Source organism: Nilaparvata lugens, chromosome 11 (genome assembly GCF_014356525.2).
Source record: "Nilaparvata lugens isolate BPH chromosome 11, ASM1435652v1, whole genome shotgun sequence".
NCBI lineage: Eukaryota > Metazoa > Arthropoda > Insecta > Hemiptera > Delphacidae > Nilaparvata > Nilaparvata lugens.
The window spans coordinates 35,625,424-35,645,507 of record NC_052514.1 but is presented as its reverse complement, the minus strand read 5'-3'; the positions used below and the strand labels follow the sequence as shown (position 1 = coordinate 35,645,507).

The 20,084-nt window shown below is 29.5% G+C and overlaps 1 protein-coding gene across 6 annotated transcripts in view; it reads left to right on the top strand.

Annotated features, from left to right (window-relative positions):
- Window positions 1–20,084, top strand: part of LOC111056584 (organic cation transporter protein) — a 65,500-nt gene that overhangs the window by 4,840 nt on the left and 40,576 nt on the right. Inside the window, exons 1-2 of one of the 6 annotated variants that reach the window (XM_039438319.1) lie at window positions 4,122–4,140; window positions 13,997–14,113. The exons of 3 other annotated variants lie outside the window; for them this stretch is intronic. In XM_039438319.1, the coding sequence (XP_039294253.1) occupies window positions 14,088–14,113 (26 nt within the window). In that variant the 5' untranslated portion in view covers window positions 4,122–4,140; window positions 13,997–14,087. Of the gene's footprint in view, window positions 1–4,121; window positions 4,141–13,996; window positions 14,114–19,324; window positions 19,790–20,084 lie in introns of those variants that run through there. 2 more of the 6 variants (XM_022343963.2, XM_022343962.2) reach the window with 2 other exon arrangements.

The window sequence follows — 20,084 nt, the reverse complement described above, 5'->3', positions numbered from 1 at the left end:
TGATTATTTAACAATTAAAAAAAAAGAAAAATATTTATTCTTGACGAATAAAATATCTGTTTTATTTTTTTTTAGCAAGAATGAAAAGTGAATATCACATTAGATGTACCGAAATCAGTTATCTTCTATAGAAGGTAGTGGCAAGGCAGAGAATCGGCAACACTGCTCTCCTATTTCTCAATACTGCCATTATAACGTGGACCACACTATATTATTATCAAATTCCAAGATTAATTATACAGAAACAACAGATAGTCAAACTAACTATTATTTAATATTATTAAATATGATTTTCCTTGTTATTGTTGATATTATATTGTGTACCAAAAGTATCAAATTTTGATAATATTGATCAACAATAAATTATTGACGTTTTCCTACTTTCAATCAAATAATTCTATGGAATATCATCGAGTAAATAAATATCAAATACAGGAAAATCGCAGTTATACAAGGAAGCATGATATTTCATCAAATTGTATTGTTTCTATGTGGAAGTGATAATTATTTATTGTGAAGTATACATCCTTCTAAGATCAAATTATTATAGTACTATTATTCACGAATAATACAGGTGTATATTTTCTCTATGCCAAATCACATACCTACTTAAATTTCAGAGAAAAGATGACATATTATTTATTTACTTATTCAATGATACACATAACACAAATAATAAAATGATTAAGGAAGGACCAACAGGCACTGCCCAAAACTGTTTCTTCCCCAAATTTTGACTTTATACACTAGTCTTAAAAGTTTGTTATTTCAATCACTTTTGAATTTGAGTTTAATTTTTAGTACCTAAAAACGATTATGCTATCTTATCTCTATATTTAAACACATATAGTACTAGTAGTTCTGTGAACAGTAGACCTCACGCAGTATTCTCACCCACAAGTACCTGATTAGAAATTAGATAATATAGACCTTATGGAAATACAGCAAAGGCTTTTCCACACATCTGTGTAATCACTTGCCAGCTGATTTATGATGAATAATTCTATAGTCTGATTTTTACTCTAATATTGGCGTATGAAGGAGGCTTCTTTTTCCTTTTATATTACCCTTGAAATGCAAAATTTCCAAAAACCTTGTGTATACGTCGACGCGCAATTAAAAAAGGAACATACCTGTCAAATTTCATGAAAATCTATTACCGCGTTTCGCCGTAAATGCGCAACATATAAACATTTAAACATTCAAACATTTGAACATTCAAACATTTAAACATTAAGAGAAATGCCAAACCGTCAACTTGAATTTTAGACCTCACTTCGCTCGGTTAACAAAACTAACTTTGGGCAAAACTAAAATGGAATATTGAGTAAAATATTCAAATAAATGAGGCTATAACATTACTTCTTCGAAATGATTTTAAAGATTAATAAGATAATGGAAGAGACTTAAGATATTGTCAAAAACCCACTTTATTTTAATAAAAATATTATTTCACTGGAGCATGATGTGTGAACACACACGAAACCATGCTCCTGTGAAATAACAATTTTTATTTAAATATAAAGTGGACCACACTATATTATTATCAAATTCCAAGATTAATTATACAGAAACAACAGATAGTCAAACTAACTATTATTTAATATTATTAAATATGATTTTCCTTGTTATTGTTGATATTATATTGTGTACCAAAAGTATCAAATTTTGATAATATTGATCAACAATAAATTATTGACGTTTTCCTACTTTCAATCAAATAATTCTATGGAATATCATCGAGTAAATAAATATCAAATACAGGAAAATCGCAGTTATACAAGGAAGCATGATATTTCATCAAATTGTATTGTTTCTATGTGGAAGTGATAATTATTTATTGTGAAGTATACATCCTTCTAAGATCAAATTATTATAGTACTATTATTCACGAATAATACAGGTGTATATTTTCTCTATGCCAAATCACATACCTACTTGAATTTCAGAGAAAAGATGACATATTATTTATTTACTTATTCAATGATACACATAACACAAATAATAAAATGATTAAGGAAGGACCAACAGGCACTGCCCAAAACTGTTTCTTCCCCAAATTTTGACATTATACACTAGTCTTAAAAGTTTGTTATTTCAATCACTTTTGAATTTGAGTTTAATTTTTAGTACCTAAAAACGATTATGCTATCTTATCTCTATATTTAAACACATATAGTACTAGTAGTTCTGTGAACAGTAGACCTCACGCAGTATTCTCACCCACAAGTACCTGATTAGAAATTAGATAATATAGACCTTTTGGAAATACAGCAATGGCTTTTCCACACATCTGTGTAATCACTTGCCAGCTGATTTATGATGAATAATTCTATAGTCTGATTTTTACTCTAATATTGGCGTATGAAGGAGGCTCCTTTTTCCTTTTATATTACCCTTGAAATGCAAAATTTCCAAAAACCTTGTGTATACGTCGACGCGCAATTAAAAAAGGAACATACCTGTCAAATTTCAGGAAAATCTATTACCGCGTTTCGCCGTAAATGCGCAACATATAAACATTTAAACATTTAAACATTCAAACATTTGAACATTCAAACATTTAAACATTAAGAGAAATGCCAAACCGTCAACTTGAATTTTAGACCTCACTTCGCTCGGTTAACAAAACTAACTTTGGGCAAAACTAAAATGGAATATTGAGTAAAATATTCAAATAAATGAGGCTATAACATTACTTCTTCGAAATGATTTTAAAGATTAATAAGATAATGGAAGAGACTTAAGATATTGTCAAAAACCCACTTTATTTTAATAACAAATATTATTTCACTGGAGCATGATGTGTGAACACACACAAAACCATGCTCCTGTGAAATAACAATTTTTATTTAAATATAAAGTGGATTTTTGAAAATATTCCAAGTCTCTTCAATTATGGAAAAGTAACACAACATCAATATTCACTCTACAAACTTTATTAATAAGATTTAAAAGATTTAGTGCCGGTTGCACAAAAGCTGGTTACATTATAACCGTGATTAATTCCACGAGAACCAATCACAGAAGCTGTCTTATCAAAAACGCCTTCTCTGATAGGTTCTCGTGGAATTAACTACGGTTGAAATTTAACCACCTCTTGTGCAACCGGGCCAGAAAGTACAAAGCTAACTTTGGGCAGAACAAAAATGGAAACTCATGTATATTGAGTGAAATATTGAGATAAGAGGCTATAACATTACAGAAGTCTTCGGGGTGAATTACAGCATTTAATTTGGATTTTCGTTTGATAATAATAATTAATTTCCATCTATGATACATGTACTTATTATATGAGTGAATGAATAATTGCTTTTATTTTAAAATTATTCCAAGATAATATTATACAAGAAGATATTTACAGTTATAACAAGCATTAAACCCTTGGTTAACGACCGCCAAGGTGAGGTTTGTTTATCTCTTTTCTGTATAGGGCTAATTTTATATAAATAGAAAGAAAAATAAAAATCTCAGTACCCTTTCAGAAATATTTAATCACAACATGTTTCGGACATTGATGCCATTTTCAAGTTTTGGGTACTAAGGGCACTAAGATTTTTATTTTTCTTTCTATTTGAGGTTTGTTTGTATGAATGAATGATAAAAGCTAAATATTTAATGAGAGTAAAGGCAAAAGTAAAGCTGCGTTTACACCAAAGTTATTAACAAAATGTTAATAACTTAATCCTTATAGATTCTATTAGATTGAACACAACTTATCATAGGCTACACATGATGAACATATGTGTTTGTCAAGTTCCGTTCAATCTAATAGAATCTATAAGGATTAAGTTATCAACATTTTGTTAATAACTTTGGTGTAAACCCAGCTTAAGTTTGACACATTATCAATCGATCAAAAGAGGCGTGTAAAACTAATTAACAAAAGTTAGAGACCGTTTACACGCGTCAAGTCCTACGTCAAGAGAGGTCGTTATTAGCATCTTTTATTACAGAACTAAAACCTGATTTTATTGGGTCGTAGCTTGTTTAGATCTCAGTTCAGTCTCTCAGTCTTAGCTGAGGTACAGAGCCGGCTAGTGTCTTATATATGACACCTACTAGTTTGTCTGTGCTTGTATACTTATATAGTAAGAGTTGACCGGTAATTTTATGTGTTTAAGAGCTCCAAGATCGAAAGTGAATCAACTTAATTCAGTTATTACTTGTTTATAGTATATTATTCTGTTTTATTTATCTACTCCAATTTTTTTAAAAGTGGTATTTTTCCAATAGAGGAAGTAAATCAATATTTGAATGAGTTCAAGAGCTTCATGATCGAAAGTGTTTTAGGATTTACTATCAACTTCATTCATTATTACTTGTTTGTAGTATATTCTGTTTTATTTATCTACTCCATTTTTTTGGAAGTGATATATTTGTCCAATAGAGGAAGTAAATCAATATTTGAATGAGTTCAAGAGCTTCATGATCGAAAGTGTTTTAGGATTTACTATCAACTTCATTCAGTTATTACTTTTTTATAGGAAGTATAAATCAATAGCTGAATGAGTTCAAGAGCTTCATGATCGAAAGTGTTTTAGTATTTACTATCAACTTCATTCATTTATTACTTGTTTGTAGTATATTATGTTTTATTTATCAACTTCAATATTTTTGGAAATGATATTGTCTAATAGAGGGAGTAAATCAGTAGTTGAATGAGTTCAAGAGCTTCTTTATCGAAAGTGTTTTAGGATTTACTATCAACTTCATTCATTTATTACTTGTTTATAGTATATTCTGTTTTAATTATCAATTTCAATTTTTTTGGAAGTGATATTGTCTAATAGAGGAAGTAAATCGGTAGTTGAATGAGCTTCAAGATCGAAAGTGTTTTAGGATTTACTATCAACTTAATTCAGTTATTACTTGTTTGTAGTATATTCTGTTTTATTTATTTATTTCATTTTTTTGGGAAGTGATATTTGTCCAATAGAGGAAGCAAATCGGTAGTTGTATGAGTTACAAGATCAAAAGTTTTTTTAGGATTTTTACATATTTACAATAAATGTGTTATTTTATCACTCTTAGACCTGGTTGCACAAAAGCCTGTTAACCCAATCATGATTTTAATATTAAAAACATTAAAATGTTTAATGTCTTAATACATGATTCTTACACTTGTTCTTACAATTAATTCTTACACTTGTTCTTATAATTAATTCTTACACTTGATTCTTACACTTGTTATTACAATTAATTCCTACAATTAATTCTTACATTTGTTCTTATAATTAATTCTTACACTTGATTCTTACACTTGATTCTTACACTTGATTCTTACACTTGATTCTTACACTTGTTCTTACAATTAATTCCTACAATTAATTCTTACACTTGATTCTTACACTTGATTCTTACACTTGATTCTTACACTTGATTCTTACACTTGATTCTTACACTTGATTCTTACACTTGTTTCTTACAATTAATTCTCACTTTTGATTCTTACAACTCTCAATGTTCTTAACACCTGAGAAAATGGAAATTGTGCTCGTGATTTTAATCATGACTGAAAGCCACGAGAACCAATCAGAGAAGGCCTTTTTGAAAAAAGACTTCTGTGATTGGTTCAGGTGGCAATTAATCACGATTATAATTTAACAGGTGTTTGTCAAACAGGGCAATAGTGGTCGATTAACTCTTCAATGAAATGAAAATACTCTCTTTATTAGGCGGAGTTAGGACTAGAAAGTCCTTTCTACCACTCAAATTTAATTAAAAATTTGTTTTTAATTTTTAAATAAATTGAATTTATTCAATCAAATTTATTTAAAAATATTTTTCAAATAGAGGGATTTGCCGGCAGAGGTCCTACCTAGTTCATGAGCATCTTCATCGAAATTGTTTTAGGATTTAGAATAATTCATATTGTGATATTATCACAAGTGTATTATCTCTTTATTTTGTCTTTTTCATTTTCTTTCAATTTATTTCTTAAGGTGCGTACAGACTTTTGCGCCACGATCACGCGCGTTTCACTTCTCATCAGCTGTTGCTATGTTTATTATATCTGTATTTGTACAGAAACAGTAAATTACAGTTATAATAAGCATAGCGTCATCTGATGTAAAGTGAAATGCATGTGTTTGTGACGCTCAACTCTGTACACTCCTTTACAAGTGGTATTTGTTCAAGATGATCTGTTTGAGCTGTTTTTATCAAGGACTGTTTTCATTAAGAAGGCCCCTGTATGGAGATTTAAATAGTTATTTGTATATCTAGAGTGAAAAGTACGACTTTTTCTCCCTGTGGGAAAAAGTTTGAAGCCCGAGGCAAAGCCGAGGGCAACAATTTTCCTGAGGGAGAAAAAGTATTTTTCGCTCGTGATGTACACAACATTTTTCCTCCATCTACATTTTTCTATAGAAACTGCAAATAAAATCATTTTAATAACTTACGTATTGGTGACAATGTTTCCTAACAACATAACCTAAAATCTAAAACCTAAAAACCGGTCGGCTGATTGGCACTGCCGATTGCGCTATCTATCAGCTAAAGTTGTAACAATTATATCAGCTGAGCAGCTACCAAAAATGGCTGACTCCAGATAACGCGTTTCAGATTTGAATATTGCAGATCAAAAATATTTGTTGGCTGGTATTTTGAATAGAATAAAATATTTTAAAAATTGTATAAATTTTTATTGTCTACTAATATTAAGAATATAATATCATACAAGCAGATATTTCATGAGTTGATCAAATTTCTTTTTGTGGTATTGAATTCAGTTGACTCAATGACATACACCTCTATTACGCTTTCTCATCTGAGCTTAAACCTTCTAACCTATTACAATGTGAGTTTTTGAAATAGAGATGCTTCCCATGTTATTTAAATGGAATCACTTTTCTTCCCTAGGGAGTTTTTCTGTTTTTACTACCGAGAGCGAAAAAGTGACACTTTAGTATTATGTTTCAGGGAGTAAAGTAAGTACTTTAGACAGTAGGTGGAGGAAAAAATAATTTCAGATTTACAGTTGAGATAAAAATTTAATTTCCAGTATTCTAGGGAGCAAAGTAATCTCGAAAGCGATTACATAAATTCAACGTAGTAAGTTGAACTTTTTACAAAATTAGGCTCTGGTGTGTCATAATTATAAATAATTTATAAAATCCTTTAAGTTTAATAGTTGATTATTATTACTTAACTAATCATTGATAATTATTATTAAACTTCAAGGATTTTCAAGTACGGTATCCCACTATGTATTATAACAACATATGTTTTGAATTTGTTATTACTGTTACTGTCTCTAAACAAACTCATTCCAATTCGAAACCTGTATAGTTCAAGTTATTAAAAACCTTTCTCAAGGTATTAAATACTTATGTCGTGTTTACTCTCATTCCTATTACACTTTACAATTTCATTCTATTTTTCAACTTAAATAAGTATGTTCTTGTATTTGACTAATTTGATTCAATTTTCCACCTTCAATAAGTGAATAAGTCTGTTCTAGTAGTCTAGACTTCATTACACTTCAGTAATAAGATTAACCTCAATAGTCTTCAACTATAGTGAGGTCCACGTTATAATGGCAGTGGTGAAAGATAGGAAAAACCCGTTGCCGATCCTCTGTCTTGTCAATATATATATATATATATATATATATATATATATAATATATATATATATATATATATTATATATATATATATATATATATATATATATATTGTATATATATATATATTGTATATATATTTTTTTTTCTTAATTTGATTTGTTTAATCTAGCAATTATTTAGCGTTGTATTGGAGGGTTGAGTGTAAGAGAGGGCCGGCTGCGCCCTAACTCCGCCCTCCTAGGTAAAAATAAAGGCAGCCATTCTATTCTATTCTTCTATAGACGGTAGCTGATACAGGTTTATTGAAGTAATATTAACTGTTCATCCTCGTTTAAAATAATCAATTATATTTTATTAAGCAAGAAATTATATTTTTCAATGATTTCATATTGAATTTTTATAATTGAGATGAAATATTTTGTTAATTAGTTATTAATTATACATTGTTAAAAGACGATCTGGCAACAGAGCAAAGCGAGAAAGAGATAGCGCTATCCGATTTGTTGAATGATAGAGAAGGATAGCAATACCATTGCTAATCAAACACTGCCGCCATTATAACGTGGACCTCACTATAGTTGATTGCTTACAAATAAAGGTGTCTTAGAACTTTTACAGTGGCACAGATAATGGTATCCTAATACCATACTGAGATTTAATTCAACTGTCATAATTCCTTATAAATTATATCAATGCTCCCTGTTCAACTAATGCCCACTGTTTGAACTGTTGGCATTTGTTGAAAGGAATGTTTTGACATTATTTATAACGAACTGAATGAGAATTTTACCATACATAAATTGAAAATAATATGGTAGGTAATGTACTAAACCGTAATATATTCTTGAAATGAATTTGGTTTGAATTAGCCACATAATGCTTCAGTGCATTATCAAAAATCAATCAGTCAAAATCAAATTATCAAAGATACTACTTTCTAATTGTAGACAGGTTCTAGACGTTAATGAAGACTTGAATGAATTTTCCAATTGAATGAATGAATTAGGCTGATTAATTATTGAAATCTATTGGCTAATAAATTACCCAAAACTCCTATCAGTTCATAACTTGACCCTAATTATCATTTTGGAATGGATTCACTTACATTATCTATTATGGAATGTGAAATAAATAAATAAATCACTTGTCATGATCTAATAAATCTGTAGGATGTTAACTAACTTTATTTTTTGCCAATTAAATGAATTAGACTAATTGTCGCTGAGCTACTATGATAAATACAGTATCAATACTTTAATTAATTACTTTGATTAATTGCTATAATTAATTACTTGTAATAAATTCAGTTGCTCACCTCTTATTGGGCATTAAATAAATCAAAATTAAAGAAAACTTGACATTTCATTCCATTTAATTATCACAAAACACTTATACATAAGAAACATACACATATAACTAAAAATAAACATAGACATATACATAAGAAACCTATTTTTATTTATGTATTTATTTATTCGATTGCCAACGGTGACTCCAATTTTCAACTCCCAATAATGTGAGAGAATACAAAATAACAAGACAATAATATAAAAGTAATATACTTGCAAAATAATCTAACATCACTAATTCATTTTGAACATATTCCTGCCAATTATTTTGAAAACATTTTGTAGCTTGGATTTTTTTATCATAAATGAATTAAAACAGTGGATAAATGGATGAAAGTTGATAAGAAGATCAAAAGTTTGAATAATTTCTTTCCAAATAATTTAAAATAAATTTGTCACCTCTTATGGAACAATCCTTCCAAATAAATTTGAATAAATTTGTTAGCCTCTTATAGAACAATCCTTCAAAATAATTTTAAATAAATTTGTCACCTCTTATAGAACAATCTTTCCAAATAAATTTGTCAACTCTTATAGAAAAATCCTTCCAAATAATTTTTAATAAATTTCTCACATCTTATAGAACAATCCTTCCAAATAATTTTGAATAAATTTGTTAGCTCTTATAGAACAATCCTTTCAAATAATTTTAAATGAATTTGTCACCTCTTATAGAACAATCCTCCCAAATGATTTCAAATAAATTTGTTAGCTCTTATAGAACAATCCTTTCAAATAATTTTAAATAAATCTGTCACCTCTTATATAACAATCCATCCAAATAATTTTAAATAAATTTGTCACCTCTTATAGAACAATCCTTCCAAATAAATTTAAATAAATTTGTCACCTCTTATAGAAAAATCCTTTCAAATAAATTTGTCACCTCTCATAGAACAATCCATCCAAATAATTTTAAATAAATTTGTCACCTCTTCTAGGTGAAAAATAAAAACTATGTACAGGACTTGATTAAATTATAAGTTTATTAGGATTACTTGAATAAGTTATACATAATTTATTTAAAACGATATACAGATGGAGTTTGATAAGAAACTTATTTATAAATTTGAATAAACTTTTTATCGAGGTCTGCAGATATCTATAAAAGTTCACGCTTCAGTTCAAATTTAATTTAACAATGGTAGTTTCTTATCGAAGTATGAGGACATTAATATAAAGCACTCTCCTAAATGATATTTTTTTAATGGTGATTGATTACAATATGACTTCACATTGATGATGCATTTAATTTCTTGACATAAAATTCTTATCAGTGTACATGGCTTATCATGTTCTATTAATTGCTCTTTTTTGGTTATAGTGACACAGTTATACTGTTGAAGCATTGCTCAGTGAAAATAGGAGAAATGAAATAGGATGACGATATTGAAAGAGGAGGAAGAAGAGACGGAGGAGGAGGAGGAGGAGGAGAAAATGATGATGATGATGATGATAGACGAGAAAAAGAGAACAGAAGATGAAGTGGAAGAGATGAAGCAGAAGAAGGGGATGCAGAAAGAGGGGAATAAGAAGAAGGAGAGCAGGAAGGAGAAGGACAAGAGAGAGGTGGTGAGGAAGGAAAAAGAGAAGGAGAAGGGAGAAGAGGTGTATGAGGGGAAGCAGAAGAAGGTGGAGACGAGGAGTAGAGGATGAGTAAGAGGGAAGAAAGAAAACAGTATCTGGAGAGAGAGAGAGAGAGAGAGAGAGAGAGAGAGAGAGAGAGAGAGAGAGAGAGAGAGAGAGAGAGAGAGAGAGAGAGAGAGAGAGAGAGAGGAAAAGAAGATGAAATTGAAAAAGGAATAATATTGCCAAAGTTTGGAACAGAAAAAGAAGGAGAAAATAAGAGAACAGCAATAATAAGAAGAAAAACAAGGACATAGAGTGTGAGGAGAAGTAGAATGAATGTGAGGAGAAGAAGAAGAAGTTGCAAGAGAAGAATAAAAAAGCAAACCGGAGGAGAAAAACTTGAGGAAAGAGTAGATGAAGAAGCAGAAGAATAAGAAGAAGAAGAAGAAGAAGAAGAAAAAAAAGAAGAAGAAGAAGAAGAAGTTACAGGATTAGAAGAATAATTATTCGAATCAGGAGAAGAAGAACAATAAGAAGTTACTGGGGGGAAAGTATAAGAAGATGAAGGAGGAGGAGGAGGAGGAGGATGAGGAGGAGAAAATGTGTATTTGTGTTTATTGTAACTCTCTCGATTGGGGAGCAATTTTTGGGATTATTCCGTGTGCTGAATATTATTTCCATGTTGTTGTAAATAAATAAATGAATATCAATATTTTTATAATCATAAAGTACAAGATAAAAACTATTAGAAAACTAGGAATAATGCAAGGAAAATAGTCATGAATGAGATAACCTAATGTAGTCTAAAAGAAGTGATACAACAATTAATTGATAAAAGACTAGAGAAAGGCTAAAAACGACGAATATATGAAGAAAATGGAAAAGGATTGGGTAGAAGAAATGAAAGAGGACTGATAAAATTCAAATTTCGACTAATCCAGAGCTAGTGGGCTATAAAATGGAAAGGTCAGATTTTCAAAAATCTCAAAAACACGTTTTTCAGCTTAGGGAGAAAACATAATAAAGCCGATAGTGTGGGTTTGATAAGAATGTCCTAAAAATTTAGTTCCCCTAATAGTTCAGCTAGTAATAAAATTCTTCTCAAATTGGCCAGGATTCCAAAAAACTAGTTTTTGCATATTTTGCCAAAATAATCTCTGATGAAATTCGTGATTTTATGGACTCATTTGACCGTTTGTTTGCTGGAGGGCGAGAGTTAGAGAAATAGAGAGAGAATGAGTGAGAGAGAGAGAGAGAGAGAGAGAGAAGAGAGAGAGAGAGAGAGAGAGAGAGAGAGAGAGAGAGAGTGAAGTAGGAGAAGAAACACAAAAATAAGAATAACGTATTATAACTAACCCATGAATAAATTGCAGTTAACAATAAAATTTCTGCAAAAACCAGAAAAGTTGGTTAAATAGTTAATAGGACTTGTCAATCAAAATTGTTTATCTGTTCTAGAGTTTTAGAGCTGTGACAAAATTATTTGCAAAGTCTGTCAAGGAAAATTTATGGCTGAAGCCATAATATATGATTGAATAGAGAGGCGTTGTTGTCAAGTTCTTAATAATATTCAAAGTAGAATAATTCCCTTTCTTGACTTTTTTATGTACTGGTACATCCTTATTTATTGAATGTTGCCGTATTAGTTCCACTTGTGCAGCAAAATAATTGAATAATTAGGTATTACATTGGGCTTTAAATTAGGAATACATTGTATATTGAATTAGGTATTATGGGTTACAGCATTTTGTATTTTGAAAACAAATCGGGTTTAAACGAATTAAAAATACAGTAGGAATACTGAATCTAATTTGATACTCTATTATGAATGGATGGTGAATAAGATGTAGATATAAAAATATCCACCACTGCATAAAACTTATAGAAAAGAATGAGAATAAGAATTTTTTATAAAGCCAATAATCATACAAACATGCAATAGGCTTCGTTAAGAAAGAAACAAATACATTTAGAAACAATTCCTATTAGGTATTACATTGGGCTTTAAATTAGGAATACCGTACATTATATTATATTGAATTAGGTATTAATTTTGGTTACTGCATTTTGTATTTTGAAAGCAAATTGGGTTGAAACGAATTGAAAATACATTGAATAATGTAATTAGATTATACTGTATTATGAATGGATGGATGGTGAATAAGATGTAGATATAAAAATATCCACCACTGCATAAAACTTATAGAAAAGAATGAGAATAAGAATTTTTTATCAGCCAATAAACATCATACAAACATGCAATAGGCTTCGTTAAGAAAGAAACAAATACATTTAGAAACAATATATTAAAGTCCATTTTTCTTCAATAAATTATAAAACATTTAAACTTTAATAATAGGTAATAAAGGTACTGAATAAGGATTTGTCATAGAAAATAAAACGTCCATTGCATAGAGAGTATAGAATATTTAGAGATAAAGAATGTAGGTAGAAAGAATGTATAGAGTATACATTCTATACCCTCTCTGATTGTATATATGTATTTGAAGAAAATATAGTATATATGTATCCTGAATAAAATATAGGATACAGAAATACCGCTTCTATAGTGAGGTCCACGTTATAATGGCAGTAGAGAAAGATAAGAAAACAACGTTGCCAGTCCTCTATCTTGTCAATGCCTTCTATAGACGGTAGCTGATACAGGTTTATTGAAGTAATATTAACTGTTCATTCTCGTTTCAAATAATCAATTATATTTTTCAATAATTTCATAATGAATTTTCATAATTAAAATGAAGGAGGCTCCTTTTTCCTTCTATATTATCCTTGAAATGCAAAATTTCCAAAAACCTTGTATAACTTATACATCGACGGGCAATTAGAAAAGGAACATACCTGTCAAATTTCATGAGAATCTATTACCGCGTTTCACCGTAAATGCGCAACATATAAACATTTAAACATTAAGAGAAATGCCAAACCGTCGACTTGAATCTTAGACCTCACTTCGCTCGATCAATAATCAATTATATTTTATCAAGCAAAAAATTATATATTTCAATGATTTCATAATGAATTTTCATAATTAAGTTGAAATATTGTGTTAATTAATTATATATCTACATTGTTTAAAAACAATCTGGCAACAGAGCAAAGCGAGAAAGAGGTAGCGTTATCCGCTTTGTTGAATGATAGACAAGGATAGCAATACCATTGCCAATCAAACACTGCCATTATATAACGTGGACCTCACTATATTGAATACGCATAAGAAATAGGAAATGTATTATTTTAAAGACTTCCGGATGTCCAATTCAAATAAACCTAGAGACCTAGTAATTATTGATAAAAGCATTCATCGTTCACCTTGAATTTTAAACACCACCAGTCATCTTATAAAATGCCCTTGAACCCGAAAAAGTTGTTTGAATTTGCTCTCAACAAATGATTGCGGCTTGTTTTGATGAATATTTTCGAGAAGAGAAGCTCATGAACTCAATGAATAGACAAATTTTATTGAAAACGATTTCCATTGTTCTAGATCTAGATTAATAGTTCGAAGAGGTTTAGAGTGTTAATTGTGAAGTTAGTATTGTTACGTTGGAAGTGAAACGAGTTTCAACGGCTAAAACATGAAGAAGAAGGAGTTTGAAAGAATGTAAGCAAATTTTAATTTCATAATTATTTGTATTTTTGATAATATTAGAAAATCTATATTAGTTCATTCTAATATCTAACTGTTCAAAGCATGATCTTGAGCATTGATAATTTCTGAAGTATTTAGATTTCACTTTTTGTGCAGTTGAGAAGTTGATATTGTGGTAATTATTCATATTTCGAATGAAAAAGACTAAGAAATTGTCAAAAACCAAAGATTTATTGATACTTAGAAAGACCGGTTTCGGTTATTACACCATTGTCAATCTCTGATAAACTAAGTAGAAAATTTATACTAATTCATTCTAACATCTTACAGTGCAAAGCCTGAACTTGAGCATTGATAATTTCTGAAGTATTTAGATTTCACTTTTTGTGTAGTTGAGAAGTTGATATTGTGGTATTCATATTGAATGAAAAATACTAGGAAATTATAAAAAACCACAGATTTATTGAAACTTAGAAAGACCGGTTTCGGTTATTGCACCTTTGTCAATCTCTTATAAACGTTTTATTCTCAGTTTATTAGAGATTGACAATGGTGTAATAACCGAAACCGGTCTTCCTAAGTATTAATAAATCTGTGGTTTTTTTACAATTTCTCAGTCTTTTTCATTCAATATTTAGATTTGTTGATCGTAGAGATTTGTTATCATTAATCAGCAAAAAATTCTCTTAAAAAATGTAGGTAACTTATAGTTTATAAAATAGAATAAATTATAGTACCCTATTCTGAAATTAATAAAGTAATAGATTAAAAATACGAATAATAACAACTATTTTCAGTGTTTATATAATACAGAAATAATTTGTATTTTTATCCGTTTTTGAACTATTTTCAACCACACTACAGTCTAATTTTTGAATATTAGTTTTATTAAAACTAGTACTAACTTGTGGAGCGATTTCGGATTTTTTAAATCCATTTTCAACACTCAGTGTTGAAAGCGCTTCACAAGTGAGTACGGCACTAGTTTTAATAGCTAATTTTCAAAAATTAGACTGTAGTGTCGTTGGAAATAGTTCAAAAACGGATTATTACTTGCAATTCGTCATATATAGAAAAATAGATGAGTTGTATTTTTGATTAATTAATTAAATAATTTCAAAAAAGGTACTATAGTTCTTTTCAATGAACAAAAATAAGTACGGTAGCCCTGAATTTATAAATTTTAAGATAATAATAATATAGATATAGCAAACAGTGGAAATCGTTAAGTATTACCATAGAGAAACAGTAGCATAAGTAGATAACCCATGGCATAGGGCGTTTATGTCGCAACTTTTACTGTTATCTCAAGCCGATAGTTCATATAATTCTTTCCCTTGAAGCTGTGTGATACTGGTAGTCTCTCATATTGTGCCGTTCATACAGTCTCACCTCAACAAAATAGTAAATTTGACAATAATCGACAGTAATCGGCTTGAGATAACAGTAAAAGTTGCGACATAAACGCCCTATACCATGGGATATCTACTTATGCTATTGTTTCTCTATGCACATATGTTCATTATGTGTTAAATAAGTGTTGATAAGTTATGTTAAATCTAATAGAATCTATAAGGACGGAAAATAAAAATTTTGTTAATAACTTTGGTGTAAACGCAGCTTTAGATGTAGGCCAATGTCATGAAACATGAATGTAACTAGGTTGCACATTTTTATGATTTCTGAAATAGCTTGAGTAACAGCTGGAAATAAATTGGAAATTGCATTTTTTCAAATGCTAATTAATGAATAATAGCTATTAAACGTTCATACACTCTCACCTCAACAAAATAGTAAATTTGACAATAATCGACAGTAATCGGCTTGAGATAACAGTAAAAGTTGCGACATAAACGCCCTATACCATGGGATATCTACTTATGCTATTGTTTCTCTTTGCACATATGTTCATTATGTGTTAAATAAGTGTTGATAAGTTATGTTAAATCTAATAGAATCTATAAGGACGGAAAATAAAAATTTTGTTAATAACTTTGGTGTAAACGCAGCTTTAGATGTAGGCCAATGTCATGAAACATGAATTTACCTAACTAGGTTGCACATTTTTATGATTTCTGAAATAGCTTGAGTAACAGCTGGAAATTGCATTTTTTCAAATGCTAATTAATGAATAATAGCTATTAAACGAAAATCCCAATTGAATGCATTAAATCACCCCGAAGACTTGTGGTACTGCAAATATTGATAACAGGGTAAACAGCTAGATTGAAATTCGATGAGCGCTACTATTCAAAAATTATTTGTCAGCCCGGGAATTGAACCCAGTACCTCCTAATTGCGGTTATCGAATTTCCATCTAGCTGTTTACCCTGTTGTCAATATTTGCAGTAGTACAAGTCTTCAGGGTGATTTACAGCATTTAATTGGGATTTTCGTTTAATAATGATTATTATAACTTGAGTAAGATTCTATACTTGCAAAGATTTATATTAATTCATTTCCATAATGTAAATCCTGAATGAAGGCACTAAAAAATTCCAAAGGTAGGTAATTTATTATAGTAATTTGGTTTTATCATAGATAACAGATTTGATATTATAATAAGATATTTATATAGGTTCATTTCTACATAGTCTATATTCTATTAAAATATTTCGAAGAGAAATACATTAGGTTTTGAACACAGAACTCCATAAAACAACTTCTTTAGAAGAACAAAAAGTATGGCATTTCCAATTTAAATGTGCTCATTACTCAATTTCTAGTTAGTTGAACTATTTTCCTATAGTGAGGTCCACGTTATAATGACAGTATTTGATCAACTTTGGTTTTGCTATCCTTGTCTATCATTCGTCAAAGCCGGTTGTACTATCCTTTTCTAGGTCCACAACGATGCCAATTATGTTTTTGACGGTGTAGAAATATAATTAATTAATGCAGAGAATCGGCATCGCTATTCTTTTATCTTTATATACTGCCATTATAATGTGGACTTCACTATAGTATAACTGATATTTCTATCACATTTTTTTTCTATAGGGCTACTGTTGAATATAAATAAAAATAGAAATCTGAGTACCGTTTTTAGAATTGTTCAGTCACCAATAATAAATTAAACAATATTGAACAATTTTAAAAAGAGTACTCAAATTTCTATTTTTCTTCATATTTCTAGTTCTTTAAAATAGTTTTTAAATTAAAAAACTTGAAATTGTTACAATTCAAGGGTGATTTACAGCATTTAATTGGGATTTTTGTTTAATAATAATTATTATAACTTGAGTAAGATTCTATACTTGCAAAGATTTATATTAATTCATTTCCATTATGTAAATCCTGAATGAAGGCACTAAAAAATTTCAAAGGTAATTTATTATAGTAATTTGGTTTTATCATAGATAACAGATTTGATATTATAATAAGATATTTATATAGGTTCATTTCTACATAGTCTATATTCTATTAATATATTTCGGAGAGAAATAGGCTACATTAGGTTTTGAACACAGAACTCCATAAAACAACTTCTTTAGAAGAACAAAAAGTATGGCATTTCCAATTTAAATGTGCTCATTGCTCAATTTCTAGTTAGTTGAACTATTCTTCTAGTATAACTATTATTTCTATCAATTTTTTTTCTATAGGGCTACTGTTGAATATAAATAAAAATAGAAATCTGAGTACCGTTTTTAAAATTGTTCAGTCACCAATAATTAAACGATATTGAACACTTTTAAAAAGGGTACTCAAAATTCTATTTTTATTCATATTTCTAGTTCTTTAAAATAGTTTTTAAATAAAAAAACTTGAAATTGTTACAATTCATTAAAGATTTTTTCAAAAACTACGGGTTCGGTGCTACACATTACTATCAATCACTGGTAAACTCTTAAAAATGTTATAATAATGAACAGCTGTGACTGGTAAACTCTTAAAAATGTTATAATAATGAACAGCTGTGACAATAATTTCAAGTCGTTTCGTTCAATATTCATTACTATAAAAACATATCTATTTAGCCTGATAGAAAACTTTTGAGAAAAAGTTCCAGTTTCCACCCCATTATCAATCACTTATAAACTCTCAAAAATGTTTTCAATAAATAATTAGTCTATGTGATAATTTTAAGTTTGTTTTCCAATAATGGATATCTACCACAACGTAACCTTCACTACAATACAGTGGGATTTGACATTAAACTCCAAAATATTGACATTATGATAATTATGTAATATTGAATAGGGGAATTTATACATAACTAGCCGTCAGGCTCGCTTCGCTCTCCATATCCGTCTAGCAAGGGGGCTCCGCCCCCTGGACCCCCGACTGGATCGTCCAAAAATGAGATCAGCGGGCTCGCTTCGGTCGCCAAAAACGCAGATTTTGGGCGTATCTTTGGCGTTATTTCAAATTCCTTCTAACACTACATTATTACACCCTATCTTAGCTTCTGTACTAAATTTGAACAATTTCTGTTTATTTGTTCTCGATAAATGTGAGAAAAAGAAAAAACCGCTAATTTTGGGCGTATCTTTGACGTTATTGCAAATTCCTTCTAACACAACATTATTAAACCCTAGCTGAGCTTCTGTACTAAATTTGAACATTTTCTGTTCATTTGTTCTCGATAAAGCTGAGAAAACGCTAAAAAACGCTGGAAAAACGCAGATTTTGGGCGTATCTTTGGAAATTTTTCCAAATCCGTTCTAAGTGCGCCTCTTAAGGGCCAACTGAACATACCTACCAAATTTGAACGTTTTTGGTCCGGTAGATTTTTTGTTCTGCGAGTGAGTGAGTCAGTGAGTGAGTGCCATTTCGCTTTTATATAATATATAGATAATATAGATATGGGAAACAGGGAAAATTAAAGGTAATAGCAAAATATTGACATTATAATACTATGGATCATCAACCATAATTTATAGAATAGGGGAATTCAAACGTAATAATATAGCAAACAGAGAATATCATTAGGTAATAATACAGTAACTATATATAACCATAGTTATATAGCTACTGTCGGTAATAGGAGGCTTGTCATATATCTAATCAGTAACCTCTATATCTACTAGAAACCGAGTTGTATAACTTTATAGATAGCTGTAAAATTCTACTCAAGTGAAAAGATAACTGATCATAGGTCATACTATCATAAAATGTCAATGAAATACTACTTTTTGTTGATAAATGAATTTTATTCTGATAGTATTTTAATTCACTACACTTTGGTATAAACCTGCAGTCAGTTTTCTCCATTAATGACACCAACGCTTCTCATCCAACTCATTATGACAGTTTAAAGTGAATTCTACCATAGCTTTATCAAAATATTGCTCAATATTAAAAGATTTTATTTCCAGATTGTTCAGTATTTATCCATTAATGTCCACGTGAAGAACACTACTTAATTTCTACTATAAAGTGACCAACAATGCTAAAATTCGGTGATCTTCCAATTGAACTTGAAAATTTATTGTGAGATAAAGTTTAATAGCTTGTTAAAAATGGACGAAATGCATTTTGAACTGATTTTCAAGGTGATAAATGTATCTAGTCCATGAGGTGATGATCTTATTTCGATTTTCAACTTCAGTAGAGAAGCAGTCCTTTAAAATTGGTGGAGTCTTCTAGAATTTTTTTTCTAGTTCCTATTTTTATTTAATAAGTGGAGTGAATATTTGTGTGTTTTTAGTGGTAGTGTATGAGTGATAGATAATCTATAATGCGGTAAGTTATACCTACCTATTTTCTTCAAAAATAGACCCATGTCTATAATTAAATTATGATTCGATTCACTTATTCATATTCATTTACCTATCTATTCTCTTTATGAAGAAAAATCTACTCATTCATTCACGTATCTATTCTCTCTATAAAGAAAAATCTAGGTATCTCTATCTAAAGAAATATCCAAGGCACCTAGAATGTATTCTAGGTACATTGGAAATATCTAAATATCAAATTAAGTTTTTTTTTTTTTGGTCTTCAAAATTATTTCAATAATATGTTAATATTTCCTATT